The sequence below is a fragment of the Daphnia pulex genome, chromosome 2 (genome assembly GCF_021134715.1).
Source record: "Daphnia pulex isolate KAP4 chromosome 2, ASM2113471v1".
NCBI classification, from domain to species: Eukaryota; Metazoa; Arthropoda; class Branchiopoda; order Diplostraca; family Daphniidae; genus Daphnia; species Daphnia pulex.
Genome location: NC_060018.1, coordinates 11,761,455 through 11,774,839, shown reverse-complemented (window position 1 = coordinate 11,774,839; position 13,385 = coordinate 11,761,455). Strand labels below are relative to the sequence as shown.

Below are 13,385 nucleotides of genomic sequence, written 5' to 3'. Positions count from 1 at the left end.
CCCGAAGACAATTACTTTAAGACCAAAACACACGTATTGGAAGCCAAAAGTGGAATAACGATACTGTATTGGTATTTCCAACATTCACAATAAGCAATGTAGAATGTTATAGCTTATAATAGAACTAAAAAAAAACACTAATACAGTTTGAATTTAGGGATCGATCATGAGTCTATACATTTCTGTAATCAGAAATTGTTAACTTGATTTCGTTTGCGATGAAGAATTCGAATCGGCTCTCTCCTCTGACTTGCCGAATGAATTGGAAGTGGAACTCGTCATCCCAGATGTCGATTGAGTCGAGAAGGACGACGGGTCTTCGATATTGGATCGATTACTGCGTACGATATTTGAATCCTCTCGAACAAAAATCCTCTTGAGACGAGGCCACAAGAAACGACGGACGTCTCGATTCAAAACAATGAAAATGATGAAGATGATGACGCCGCGCAACGAGTTAAGTAAATTGCTGATTTCGAAAAAATAGATGGCGTTGGTCCGTAAAAACGAGTTATCGGTCAAGTAGAAAGGGAGCCAAGCAGCGAATTCAAATATCCAAGGAATTCCGGTGATGAAAAAAAGTTTCAGCGCCATTTTGAAACTAAATTTGATAATACTTTAACTTTTAAACGCAAAGGAAAAAATATATTTAGGGCATTATAATTTTGGTTTGCTTACTCTTGCTGCTCTTTGGAATCTTTTGATGCGTTTCGATTGGTGCGCATTGTCATTCCCTGTTTTCCTCTCCAGCAATGCATTAAATTTGGATTGAAGAGTAAAGTTAGAAAACAAACAATGTCGAATATTAGCAAGGACCCAACGGGTGCGTAAAAGAAAACCAGTGCGGAAGTACCATCTAGATAAGTATACATATAGTTTACAATTAATAATGAGGACTGCTGAAAATGTCTTTTTATATCGTAATTAACATTCAAATAAATTATAACCTGCAAACCAGCATTTCAAGAGACCCATGTTGGGGTTGAAAATTTCCGAGATTCCAATCTGTGAAGACTGGAACTGTGTGACCAAAGCAGCAATCATTGACAAGATAGGAAAACCCCAGCCGAAAGCCGAATACGGAATGAATAGCATTTCGTTAGAAACTTTGAATGATCCACTAAATTTCAAAAATATAGATTTTTGAGATGATAAATAATAATAATAATCTATATTATAAGAAATTTACCTGAAGATACGATAGTAATCGAAACAGTACACCGTCAACCAGGAAAATGAAGCAACCGATGCGAAATAAATAATATAGCCTATGCGGATGTAAAATAAATTACATACGCAAACGACATAAGTTTAGTCTGACTTAAGAATACATGAATAGAAACAATGTTATACCCATCGCTATACATGCAGGTTGACCTTGCGGTACTAGTTCTAGTTGAACAATTGACAACGAAATGAACGTCTAAATAATAATTTTAAAAAAATCTTTTGTTAAGGTATATGAATAGAAGCAATAAAGAGTTTTAAACAAACCAGACACAAGGTAATGATGTGGCATAACAAAATTCGACCAGTCAACATCATCGCCATCGTTGTAACTCTGGACCTCTTCCTACTTCCTCCTCCAAATCCTGATGTAACTAATTTCGCCGAACCTGAAAGACCAACATTTACATTTTTTCCCTAATTATCTACTGGTGCTTAATAAAAACAGAATGGTATATGAAAAGTTATATTACCGGAGGCTGGAACAATAAAATAAATAATAAATGTGGCTAATAAACCGGCGGCCGAGATCAGCAGAAGAATTGGGTAGTGGATTGAAACACGATGAGATTTTGATGTGCAGTAAAAAGCTTTGGGCTGATAGAAAACTTCTCTTTCATTTCGAAGAAGTGCCAAGTCCACGCAAAAAGGCCGGTGCTTCACTTTTAAATCCCAGTAATTCTCAAAATAAAAATGTGTTAAAAGTGACAGATTATTATTTTCTTCGCCGACGGACTCGAACAAAAGTTTCCCAAAACTATGATACATTGGTTGCAAAGGAATGTTTTTTATGAATGGGCAGGAAATTGACGTGTTGGCCATTAAGGTGCTGGAAATGTTGTAATTCTTCTGAATGTGGCTGTTCAGCGCCCGTGAGATGATCGAACCAGCATCCGAAGATTCGTCTTCTAATCTCAGTGGCTGACAGGAGTTATCTCGCTCGTCCATCACAGATCCAGATGGACAACACTTGGGCATATTCACTTTAATACTCGACTCGTTGCGAACAACCATTTCAGATGCGGTTTCGCTAATGGTCGGCTTCTCTGCTGGTGCAACTTCTTCTTTTTTGGGTAACTCCATTTTTTGATCGGAGCAGAAAATTGCGAGATTGGATGTGACGGGTAAACCCACGGAATCCTTGTAGACAATGTCCTCCATGCAATAATTTTCAATAGAAACTAAATTGCTACCGGAATTAATTTCCAAACTGCCGTTCGAGTTTAATACAAAATCGATTGTTTGTCGTCGGTAGAGAAATGGGTCGGAGCAAATGGGTAATCCGAACCGGAAGAATAGCTCGTCGCTTTTGGCGAATTGAAGTTCATCGAAGAATTGTGTTGAAGCTCCTCGATTATTTTCAATGCAAATCAGATTTTGTGAGTAAACTTCATTTCGGTCGCAGCATTTTCTAACAACTGTTTTCCCGGCAAAGGCTGACAGTTCCACAGGTGCCGTCCATCGGATAAAATCCAATTGTAATTTTCCAAAATCGTCAATGGCACTTGTGGGAAACGGATGGGTGTGCGACGTACAAATAAACGCAACTCTTCTAGCCTAGAAATAAATAAATAACAATTTATAAATCAAATGAAAAGAAATTCAAAAAAACCTTTTTGAAATTTCCGTCCAGGAAAAAGTCTTCTATGCAGTGGTGTTCATTTTGTAGAACCCAAAACCGATGTGGCACTAACAGCTGGCCAGATGCAATTGGATAGAAGAGGTCGGCCATTCTCATGTCGGGTTCCAGTAAAATCAAAGTGCTTCCGTATCGATCCGGCGTGCAATTGCTAGGAAATCCCGCGTCGATTTCTACATCTTCAATGGCGTATTGAGATGGCACAGTCTGTTCGGAGCCAAAGAAAACCTGTCGAGAATAGTTTTGCGAAGACGGATGGCTGCTGGTGATGGAATATTTAACACATCGATCTTTACGATCGGCTACATCCTCTTCCCAATTGAAATTGTACACTTGGCCTGGACCACAGCATTTGCGAATCACAAATTTTTCCTCCGAGCTTTATTAGTTCAAATTAAAATAATTTAGGAATTGATTTTGTTTTGTTCGTAACGCAATTTTACTTGTTTGCTGAAGATGGAAATTTAGTGCTGGATTGCGGCGGAGACGCGGTTGCCATCAGTTGAAAGTACAAGATGAACGCGAGGATAATGAAACCTCTTTGAGATATTTCCATGATTATTGGCGATCAACGATTTCGGGCTAGACTTAACTAAAAAAATTAATTTTCAATGAATTCTACAGGATTCTCACAACATTCGTATCCGTCCAGCTCACAAAATCGTATGCGACGTAGAAGAAAATTCTCTCATCTTTCAAAGGTAATATTCAAGGCTCAAAAAGCCCTTGGGATCTTTTCGGGGACTTTAATATATGTCTTCTTCATGAACCTATTGTACGAACGTATTTCTACAATTTTTTTCTTTTTCTTTTCGCCACCAGTAGTCGAAACGCAATAATCATAAATCTCGTAAGTGTTTCAACAGTAGGACCCCTTTGGGTCGCCAACTTGGCTGCTGCTGGGTGTCATTAAAAAATTGTCGGCTCCTTATTAGGTCGCTCATTTAGGTAGCGCTCATAATCGTTGATAATTGACGTCGCGCCAATTTTCGGACATTTGCCAGGTCCCCCCTCCCCTGGCTTTTCCCCATTCGTAACACTTTTCACCTATGGACCTGGCATGTGTTAATTTAATTCTTAATGTGTTCATTTTGCCCTTCGTCACACTCCGAGTGCCGCCCTTTTCGCCCTCGAGCGTGACGTGATTTATATGCCAAAGTCTTGGCCAGGATTATTACTACGTGAGGCTGTATAATGTCTAAAAATGGTTTATTGACTGATTTGCATGGTTTGAAGCACACCAAACACACTAGCAGAAGAGCGCAGTAAATATCTTCAAAGTAGACTGAAGTGAATATGTATAACGCCATACATTTTGCTACAGCTTGGCGGAGTGGCGGAGTCAAAGAACAAGAATGCCCATGGATGTATTGGGTAACGCTGGTCCATCAGTTTAAAATAAAAAATTTTGAAACTGAAAAAGACAAAAATTTATTTTAAAAGTTGAACATGTAAGAATTTTCCGACTTGCTGACCCTGTACGGACACAGCCCATCTCCCCCCTTCATTATATACACAAAACTCGATCCTCATTACCAAACTGGGACGTAGGCCCTATTTCAGTTTATCCTTTTTTTCAAAATAACCCTAACCTTGCCCACTTGCGCATCTTCATGTTACAGAATACGTACTACTCAAAATCACTTCTAATGGAAATGTCCAAATGTTTCCGATTTCATTCAATGAAATATGGTTAGTTTTTTTTAGCTATAACAAAATTTTAGGGGGTTATCTATCCTTTATCGCTGAATGGGTCTCATTTGTGCTACTTATTTCATTATTCTTGACACTGGACAATGAAAAGGTTGACAGAAAGTAGTGGAAATCTACATAGAAAAATTATGCGAATTGTTTTAAAATGATAGTTTGATCCTACCAGGGATCGAACCTGGAATCTCTTGCTCCGTAGGCAAGCGCCTTATCCATTGGGCCACAGGACCTTGTTTTCCGTAAAAGCAGTGTCATCCAACTGCTGTGGGTGAACTGTGGAATAAGAACAAAAATACAAGTTTCGCATTACTTTTTGATGGTGTATCAAATTACGTTTGGCTGTCCCACAGACACGCTTTAAGTGCGCTGTAGCCAGTTGTAGCGAACGCTAACTGGCATGTCTTATGCTTAAAAGTTTGAAAACATTCCTGTAACTCTTGTTAATTATTGTGTAAAAGATAAAATCATTCAAAGTATATTCTATCAAGGTTTATGCAAAGTGAAATTGCACCATTCATTTTATTATTGCGACTAATATGCTTGCCATCATCTTCAACTTTTAAAAGAAGATATTATACCATCTACGTGTTATTCTCATTGTTAGCCTCATCATCACAAAGTCCTTGAATCAAAATGACGACCTTGCTCGTTATTAGTCGGGGAATTTTTCTATTTCTCCTTTCAAATGGGTTTTTGCACGCGTTTTTACATGTCACGCCTACTCCCGCAGTTCCAGCAAGATAACATACTGTGTCTTCAAATGCCATCAAATTTAGTAAAAATCCAATTCAAGATTATGTGATGGAAAACAAATTTTTGCAATTATTGTAAGCCTAAAATTCGATCACCTTACGCCGATAACAGATTTTCATAATACAAAGAAAATGGAGGAATTAATTTTTCCTAACGTAAAATTTCACGGTCGAAAGTTTTGTTTTTCATTTTCGTTGCGCAACCTACTGTCGAATAATGTTTGCAAATAATTTACAAAATCAAATGCGCTGATGGCGGGAATTTTTAGCTTTTCAAAATATAATTTACAATGTCAATTGTCATATATAAAAAAACGAACCGGAACTTGTATTGCAGACCAGCACATATAACTCACTCAAAACGGAAGTGATAGAGAGCACCATTTGAGCAATTAACATCGCATAGTACTTTTTTTTTATTATCAAGAAATTCTAGAGGAAAACAAAAAAATCAGTTTGGCAAACTAAAGGATTTCAATTGGACGCAACGAAACGATCGAATAGGATTTTAGGTTCAAAATCCATCCGCCGATCCAGTATAGCGCGGAAATTGCATTGAAAGACATATAATTAAGGCCGCGAATGTCACACGATTATTATAGTCGGACAGGATTTGGGGACCCATCAAATGTGATTTATAGGCACGTTGAAACGTATAATACGTATTGTGGCATACCCCAGCAATACACGGAAACAAACATGCATTTAAAAAAAAATTCATTTTTTTTTTTCAGCGGGAAAATATACGAAATTCAATTTGGATTTTTTAAAAAAAAGGGAGAGAAAAAATCAGGAACATATTTTTGTTATCGCAAAACGTTACATAAGAGACGAGAAGGACAGAATCGGGTTCGACTTTGGCGCTAGAACGGTCAACAAAACGATTGCAATTAAGACAACAAAAAAAGTATAGTATAGACGACGTGAAAATCACTGGAGTAGCTCGACGAACGCGAGACTTGTCGCCGCAAAACGCGAAAGACTCGATTTTGAGATCTGGTCAAGTTCATTAATTATTTTTTTAAAAAAGAGATATCGAAATAATTTGAAAAAAAAAATTGTCAATCAAATATGACGCAACTGTACAAACAAAGATCATATTGAAAAAGCTGATTGGATTGTTTTGAAGAGAGAGAGAGAAATGATGAGCACACGCCTTCTCTTTTATATTAGGGCGCGCCAAATTCAAATTGTACCATGAGCAGGCGCTGCGCGGTCATTTTGAATCTACGAATGGAAATAATCTCTTCAGAACACATACTATGAAAGACCAATATGGCAGTGGAAGTGAGAGAGAAAATTGACGAGAAAAAATTTAAAAAAATAAAAAAGGTTTCAACATCATCATCATATAAACACTGAAAAACGGCCGGACCGAACAGCATACAGCAGTTGTCTAAACAAAGCAGGACGATGGTAGACCACACAGGCGCTCCACATCGTCGCCAATGGCCGGGAACAGCCAACCACCTAATAAAATAGAACGAAAAAAGGGCCATTTGTTTTTTAAAAAATCCCAAATAAGTTCAAAAGTTAAAAACAAAATTTTTAAAATTAAAAAGAAGAAAGAAAATATTGGGGTCGAGTGTTTAAAAATGGAAACATTTCGCAGAGAGGCACACGCTCCCGATCGTGCTGTGGGTCCAGCCATAGACTTCACCCCCAGCTGCGTCTAACGTATCGCTCACGAGTCGTCATCACGACCCCGAGGGGTCGCGTGGCTACAAACATTCACAGATCATTTTGGAAATCATAAATAATAACGTACCGTTGTCGTCGTGGACGAAGCGGTTCATCTCGGAGAAGAGGAGGCTGCCTTCATCCAGCAGCTGGGCCGTCGAGTCTTCCGAGTTGGCCGTCGAACTGCCCAGCACTTCCCCACCACCGTAATAGTCGCCTTCGTTATGAACCGACCCCACAAAAGCTGAAAAAAAAAATACAAACCAAAACAGATGAGAAATTGAATTTTGGTTTTATTTTTTAAAGCAACAACAAGCGGACAACTTACCGCCATGTTCCCAGTCGGCCGGCGATTCTTCGTAGCTGTTGACGGATGATGAAGTGGAGCCGTGACGGGACTCTCGGCGGGACAATTTCATGCCGGCTTCTTGGCCGCTGTTGGCAGTAGTAGTGGCTATGTTACGAGGTTGGCTCTTTTCAACGTGGCCAGCGCTGCTGTGCTGATCCAGCTGCTTGGTCACGTGATTCTTGACGTGCTTCCGCAACGAACTCGGGTCCGTGTACCGCTTCAAACAGCCGGGCATTTGGCAAGCGTACGGCTTCTACAAAATGTCAATTATCTCATTTAAAAATCAATCTTATTTCCCGCTCAATTCCCCCATTCGTCAATTTCAATTAACCAAATTTGGATGATTTTCTTTCAAAATCAAGTTCTGATTAAAATAAAATAATAATGGGATGAATTATACCGTGTCGATGTGGGTCCGCTGGTGTTTGGCGCGGTCGGAGCTGTTGGAAAAGGTTTTCCGGCACGTCGGGTACTGGCACAGGTAAGGTTTCTCGCCCGTGTGCGACCTCAGGTGAATTTTCAAATTTTCCAGACGCGAAAAAGCCTTGAGGCATCCGTTGTACTGTCATTTGTCAAAATGAATCACCCCAGAAATTAAAAAGGTCATTTCAATATGCAAATTTCAATTACGTAATAGACGATGGAATTTACCGTGCAGCGATTGGGTTTCTCGCCCGAATGGACGCGCATGTGAATGAGGAGCTTGTAGCGGGCGTTGAAGGGCCGGTGGCGACGCGGGCAGCCGGCCCAGAAGCAGGTGAAATCCTCGGCCCGGCGCTGGTCGACGTGACTGCGCTCAATGTGCTGGACCAGCTCCTCCTGGGTCTGGTAGGAGCTCTTGCAGTCGACCCAGCGGCAGTGGAGGACCCTGACTTCTTGGTCATCCCCAACGTTGTCCTCTTCCTCTTCTTCCTCTTCGGCTCCGCCCTCCAGCCGGCCGGCCCAGCAGTCTTCCGTGTCCGGCTGCTGCTGGTGGACGGGCGGGAACTGGAAGGTCTGGTGGTACTGCGACGGTGACGTCATGAACGGCGATTGCGTCATACTGTCGCCATCGCCGCAGGTGCTGACGCTCGACGTGCCCGGCGAGTTGATGATCCAGTCGCTGCCGCTGTAGCTTCCGCTGCATCCGAATCCGCCGGAATAGAATCCGCTCGAGTCGTGGTGGTCGTGCAAGGGGCTGGTCAGGTCCACCATCAGGTTCTCCTCTTTGAGCTCCTGGTCGATGAATTGCGACGGACCCAAATCGGCGCAATAGTTGTCCATGAAGACGTCGTCCAGCATGCTGCACAGGGGATCTTCGATGATGGACGGACGGCCGCTGGCGGCCAACGGCTCCTGATGTGGCGGCCAGTAAAGATTCAACGGCGGCAATTTCACCGGTGAAGACGACGACGCCGGGGCCTGGACGGACGAATTTTCGACCAGGCCGTCGAAACAAACGTGTCCGAAAGTGGCCGTCGCATCTTCTGACGAGTGGCTAATTATTTCGGTAAACATTTTTCCTTTTTTTTCGTTGAAATTTAAAAAAAAAATTTTGGCGGCAAATTCAAAAAGTTTAAAATTTGTTTTCGGGGGGATTTGGGGGGTTTTTCAAGTGGGAAAAGTTGAGAGGGTTTCCAAGCAGTGTTGACTCATCGACACTCGCCAGACTACTGTTTGACACGGAGAAAGTGTCCTCGTTCAAATATATAGAGATGCCAAAGGGCGGCGTAGAGAAGGGAGGAGGAGGAGGGATCCTTATGCTCTACACACAGAGTCAAATGAGTTCATTACATAGATGTGGACGGTGTAGAGTATATAGATCTGTACGCTGTGTGCCATCCGAAGCTGGAAAAAACCTTCGAACCTGCTCAGATCCTATTGGCTGCTAACCGAGCCAGCGAATGGCGCTATAGGAAAAATAAAAAAAATAAAAAGTATAGCGGGGGAAACCAAATAATGTCAACGCCCTCCTAGCTTCATTTGACTCTTTCGCCCTGTTCTAGTTATATACTATTTTACATCATAACATTATTTAGTACTGATTATTATAGCTACTATTTCTATAATAGCTTGTCAATGTTTATCTGTTATTTTTTGGCTGGATCAATTGATATTTAGAATTATTTTATGTTTAATTCATTCAATCGGTTCTTTTTTAGTTAATTTGTAAATGGGTAAATTTGGGAGAAATGAGGAAAATGTTGGACCTATTAACAAATGATGACATGTGTCAATTTGAGGTAATAGGCCTTCAGGGCCATTTCACGTTCGAAACTCCGGAGGAGGCCACTTAAAAACGAACATTGGTAACAGTCGAATGCCACACGAGTCTGGCGATACACACATAACTATATAGCCTAACTAAAACTTCTACAAGGAGGGGTGAAATATTTTTAATTTGTATTTTTCTCCGCGTTTTTCATCATTTGTTTTAAAAGAGAAAAAAAACATAAAAATGGCTGTCTAGAGAAACAAAGTTCTAGTCCTCCCATATTCTATAAGATAGAAGAGCTAATAATACATTTTATTTTTTCCCAAAGTATATAAGAGGGAGGAGGCCATCACACACAGTCGATCGCGCCGGTTGTGTGTGTATGTGTGTATGTATTCTGTACACACACACACACACACACACACTGTTGTATATATGAGCCGGTTGGAGAGACGACGAGAGATGAGGCTGCAGCAGGAGCTGCCGGAGCACAGCAGCAGCAGAGTGTCTCGTTACACGCCAGGACCAAGATAATGGATGACTTTTTTTTTACTTTTTTTTACTTTTTCAGAGTTTTAATATGTACACTTTGCCGGCCCGGTAAAAAATAAAGAAATAAGAAGAGAGAGTAATTCTTTTTGAACAAAAATATTAGATCAAAATGAAAAGACGACAAGAGGATAATAAATTAATATAATGTTCAAGTGTTAAAGAAAATGATGTTTTTTAATTTTAAAAGATGACGACCACTTTTGGATATAGCCCGGCAACAGCGAGCTAACTCTGTATAGCTATAGAGTAGCATCTTTTATTATTATTAAAAGGGAGTTCTCCTCATGTTGCACGGTCGCTGCACAATCCTAGTGTCCAATTAACATACCGAAGATGGCCCCGGTGAACCCTGGGCTGTGCCCTTTCTTTCTCTTTTCACATTTTTCGCTTCTTCTTCTTCTTAACTTGACGGTCAAAAACAATTTTGGGTGAGAGTCTCGGGCTTGATCGATGACCTCAACAGAGAGAAATTCAAGACGAACGAGAGAGAGAGAAAGAGATCCTTCAGTATACTATAGTGTCTCTTTTAAGGAGCCATCACAGTTCACAACATCATCACAAGCGTGTGATGATGTTATCCAAATTGTTTAATGGCGTATTATTATTGTTGATTGGATTTATTTCTATTCGGTTTTTAGGTTAATGATGGCGGGAGGTCGAAAGTTCGAACATGTTGACACTTTTGGGGCTCCCCCCCAAATATTGATGATGTTAGACTGGCCCAGTGGAATATAATGGGACTAGCACATACATTACGTCATTATATATCCAGGCGGTGTACATCTATGGTCTAACTCGACAAAATCCACACAAATAATTGTATCACATGATCTCCTCCTGTCGAAAACGGAGACAACAGCAGAGCGCTCGGCGCGAAAAGGCTCCTATAGGAGCGCGGGATCGTTATTATTATTACGAGCGCGTCAGAGACGAAGAGGAGAAGAGGAGGAGGATGATGATGATGCGCAGTGGTAGCTGAAATCGTTAAGAAGAAAGCGACGCCGATATCCGACACCGCCCGCTCGTTCATTTTCCAGAAGGACAAAAAAAAAAGTTTAAAACTAAAATAAAAAATAAAAAATTTTTTGTTACCCAATTTTATGTTCTTTTTTGAAAAACAATTTCGTTTTTCTTTTTTTTTTTTGAGTTCTGACAAAGTCAAGGATCCGTGCAGATGCGGGACGAAATGACCCCTAGCGACAGCTTGTTAACATTGCCGCCCAAAGCTCCCGAAAAATCATTTCAAATCCCAAATGATAGCCGACGGAAAATTGGAGGCGCGAAAAAAAAAATTTTTGAAAAAATGTTTGAAATTTGAATTCATTTTGGTTTCCAAAAAATCAGGATAAAATGTCGAGAAATTAATCTGATGGCTCGGAGCGTGGACCGACGACCTGTGTGTGTGTGTGTGTCAGGTTAAGATTTTTCCCACACAGTTGAACGGGAGAAAAATGTTGACTGAAAACAAATGCGCGAAAGGTCAAACCCTCTTCGTCAAACGGCACACAAGTCCCGCCGCCCGTCCGTCCGTCCGTCCTAACTCCTAAAAGTTTGACAAAAAAGAAAAATACCAGAGTTCACTCACTGTGGGGATTACATTGTCAGCCATCAGTTATCAAATGAGAGTGTAACAACATTCCAGCTCCCCCCTCAGCTACTGAGAAAAGGAAAATCTAATATTCCGCATTTCCATTTTGAAACGCAGCCACATGTGTCAGCTGAGCGATCAGGGGTGCTGCTTCTGCTGTGGAGGTATTCGGTGTAGTTGCTGCTGGGCCGGCCGGCCTATCCATCACGTCCGTTCCAGCATCGCTGTGACATCTTTTCTCTATGAAATCAAACGAAGCGGAGACAAGATGGAGAGAGAAAAGGAATGAGCCGAGTTTAACCATTTCAAGAAAAAAGAGCTGGTGGTACGATAGGCTCCAACTAATTAGCGAAATTCTAGACTCTCAATCATTCGCCACCGCAGCAGCAGCAGCAGCAGCAGCAGCAGCATGCCATCTTCATCGCCGGCAGCTCAGAGCTCAGTTCAGCTCTATTAGAAACAGATGGGCGGTGTTTTCTTCATGATTATGACGTGCGAATGCGCAAAGGTTTTTCAAACTGAGAAAAGATCTCAGTTGACCAGTCGATTATTTGATTGACAGTCAAATTCTATTTCGATTCAAACGGGTAGTGTCAAATGAATGGGAATGACTCCGGAGTCGATCCTGGGTGATGCCATTCAAATGTCGTCTGATATGGAGCGGGAGCGAACAACGTTACGTACGTACGCGTACGATATTTGCTGCACGTGCAGAGCCGTTGGGGGTAAAAATTGTTCCAAAACATTCGAAAAGATGCGCTCTCCTTATTTTGACTGTACATAATAAACCGCGTAGACGATTGGGTTTCCTAAAAAGCTTTTACTTTCTTTTCTTTTTTTTCTTTTCTTCTTCTTGGATGTTTATGAACTTGTGCACGGACAGAATATTATGTCTCGTCGCTCAAGCTGCGGTTTGGTGTCGTCGTCCTTATAGCTCCGTTTTCGGTGGGCCCATACCAGCCGGCCCAGCAGCCGCCAGCCACTCTCCTCCGAGCTGTAATATAGTCGAGCGGAGGAGGATCTGTCATTGTAACAACAGAGGAACAAGTGAGGGGGTGATGATGACGACCCCACGCGACTCGTTGATGTTTTTTCTTCTTCTTTCTTCTTTCTTTCCCCTCTTGACGCAACCGATTCCACGTCTTTTAAAGAGCATTGCGCTTGCCGCGATTGTTTACTCAACTCTTCAACACGGGCCCCCACCACCACCACCACCACCATCCCCTTGGATGTCAAACTCGGTTTTGGGGGCTCATCAAAACAAAAAGCGGATCAATTTCCCCACTGGAACAAAAAGAAGAAAAATAAAAAATAAAAATGGCAAAAATCGGTTGATGATGATTAATGAAGGAGCAATTCGCGCGTCAAATTGTAACCCAATCTCTTTTCAAACTTTGCCCACAATTTGTGGCCTTTTAACGAGAAACGGAGGGGGGTGTCCCCCCTATTTTATTTCTTACATTTCTCCAAGAATGGAGTTCAGCAAGTGGCCAACTGAGAAGTCAACAAATCTCCTTTTCTCTCTGTGTCTGCCTGTCTGTCTACTAGCTGTACACGTACCTCTTTCGACCAACTTAACCCCGAAAAAACACAAACAGAGAGAGAAAGTGTAATCTTATGATGTGTATCCCCTTTTTCTTTCTTTTTCTTCTTGGTGTGCCACCACACGTTGACAGGCGTTGCTGTTTTCTTTC

The 13,385-nt window shown here is 41.3% G+C and overlaps 2 protein-coding genes and 1 non-coding gene across 3 annotated transcripts; all 3 read right to left on the bottom strand.

Moving 5' to 3' along the window:
* Nucleotides 1-46: 46 nt before the first annotated feature.
* On the bottom strand, nucleotides 47-3,541 carry LOC124205937. The gene is made up of 9 exons (XM_046603530.1): nucleotides 3,310-3,541; nucleotides 2,840-3,245; nucleotides 1,701-2,784; nucleotides 1,495-1,616; nucleotides 1,354-1,423; nucleotides 1,190-1,268; nucleotides 948-1,120; nucleotides 679-856; nucleotides 47-601 (listed from the first exon to the last, which is right to left on the bottom strand). The coding sequence occupies exons 1-9, from the start codon at nucleotides 3,420-3,422 to the stop codon at nucleotides 199-201; spliced, it is 2,628 nt and encodes an 875-aa protein (XP_046459486.1). The 5' UTR covers nucleotides 3,423-3,541; the 3' UTR covers nucleotides 47-198.
* A 1,192-nt stretch (nucleotides 3,542-4,733) lies between these two features.
* Nucleotides 4,734-4,806, bottom strand: Trnar-acg. Its single transcript has one exon. It is a non-coding gene; the product is annotated as a tRNA-Arg (tRNA).
* Nucleotides 4,807-5,633: 827 nt separating this feature from the next.
* Nucleotides 5,634-9,022, bottom strand: LOC124208740 (zinc finger protein GLI1-like). Its single transcript, XM_046606623.1, has 5 exons — nucleotides 8,009-9,022; nucleotides 7,758-7,919; nucleotides 7,337-7,610; nucleotides 7,097-7,252; nucleotides 5,634-6,798 (listed from the first exon to the last, which is right to left on the bottom strand). Exons 1-5 carry the CDS (start codon nucleotides 8,852-8,854, stop codon nucleotides 6,725-6,727), a joined length of 1,512 nt encoding a protein of 503 aa, XP_046462579.1. The 5' UTR covers nucleotides 8,855-9,022; the 3' UTR covers nucleotides 5,634-6,724.
* Nucleotides 9,023-13,385: the final 4,363 nt, after the last annotated feature.

What these genes read in the sequence shown, in the direction of transcription:
- LOC124208740 (XM_046606623.1), bottom strand. Translation starts at nt 8,854, where the DNA reads ATGTTTACCGAAATAATTAGCCACTCGTCAGAAGATGCGACGGCCACT. An exon ending in AGAAACCCAATCGCTGCACG is followed by an intron (nt 7,920 to 8,008) that starts GTAAATTCCATC and finishes GACAAATGACAG; the next exon opens with TACAACGGATGCCTCAAGGC. An exon ending in GGCCGACTGGGAACATGGCG is followed by an intron (nt 7,253 to 7,336) that starts GTAAGTTGTCCG and finishes TTTTTTTTTCAG; the next exon opens with CTTTTGTGGGGTCGGTTCAT.
- LOC124205937 (XM_046603530.1), bottom strand. Translation starts at nt 3,422, where the DNA reads ATGGAAATATCTCAAAGAGGTTTCATTATCCTCGCGTTCATCTTGTAC. An exon ending in TGGACGGAAATTTCAAAAAG is followed by an intron (nt 2,785 to 2,839) that starts GTTTTTTTGAAT and finishes ATTTATTTCTAG; the next exon opens with GCTAGAAGAGTTGCGTTTAT. An exon ending in GATTACTATCGTATCTTCAG is followed by an intron (nt 1,121 to 1,189) that starts GTAAATTTCTTA and finishes TTTGAAATTTAG; the next exon opens with TGGATCATTCAAAGTTTCTA.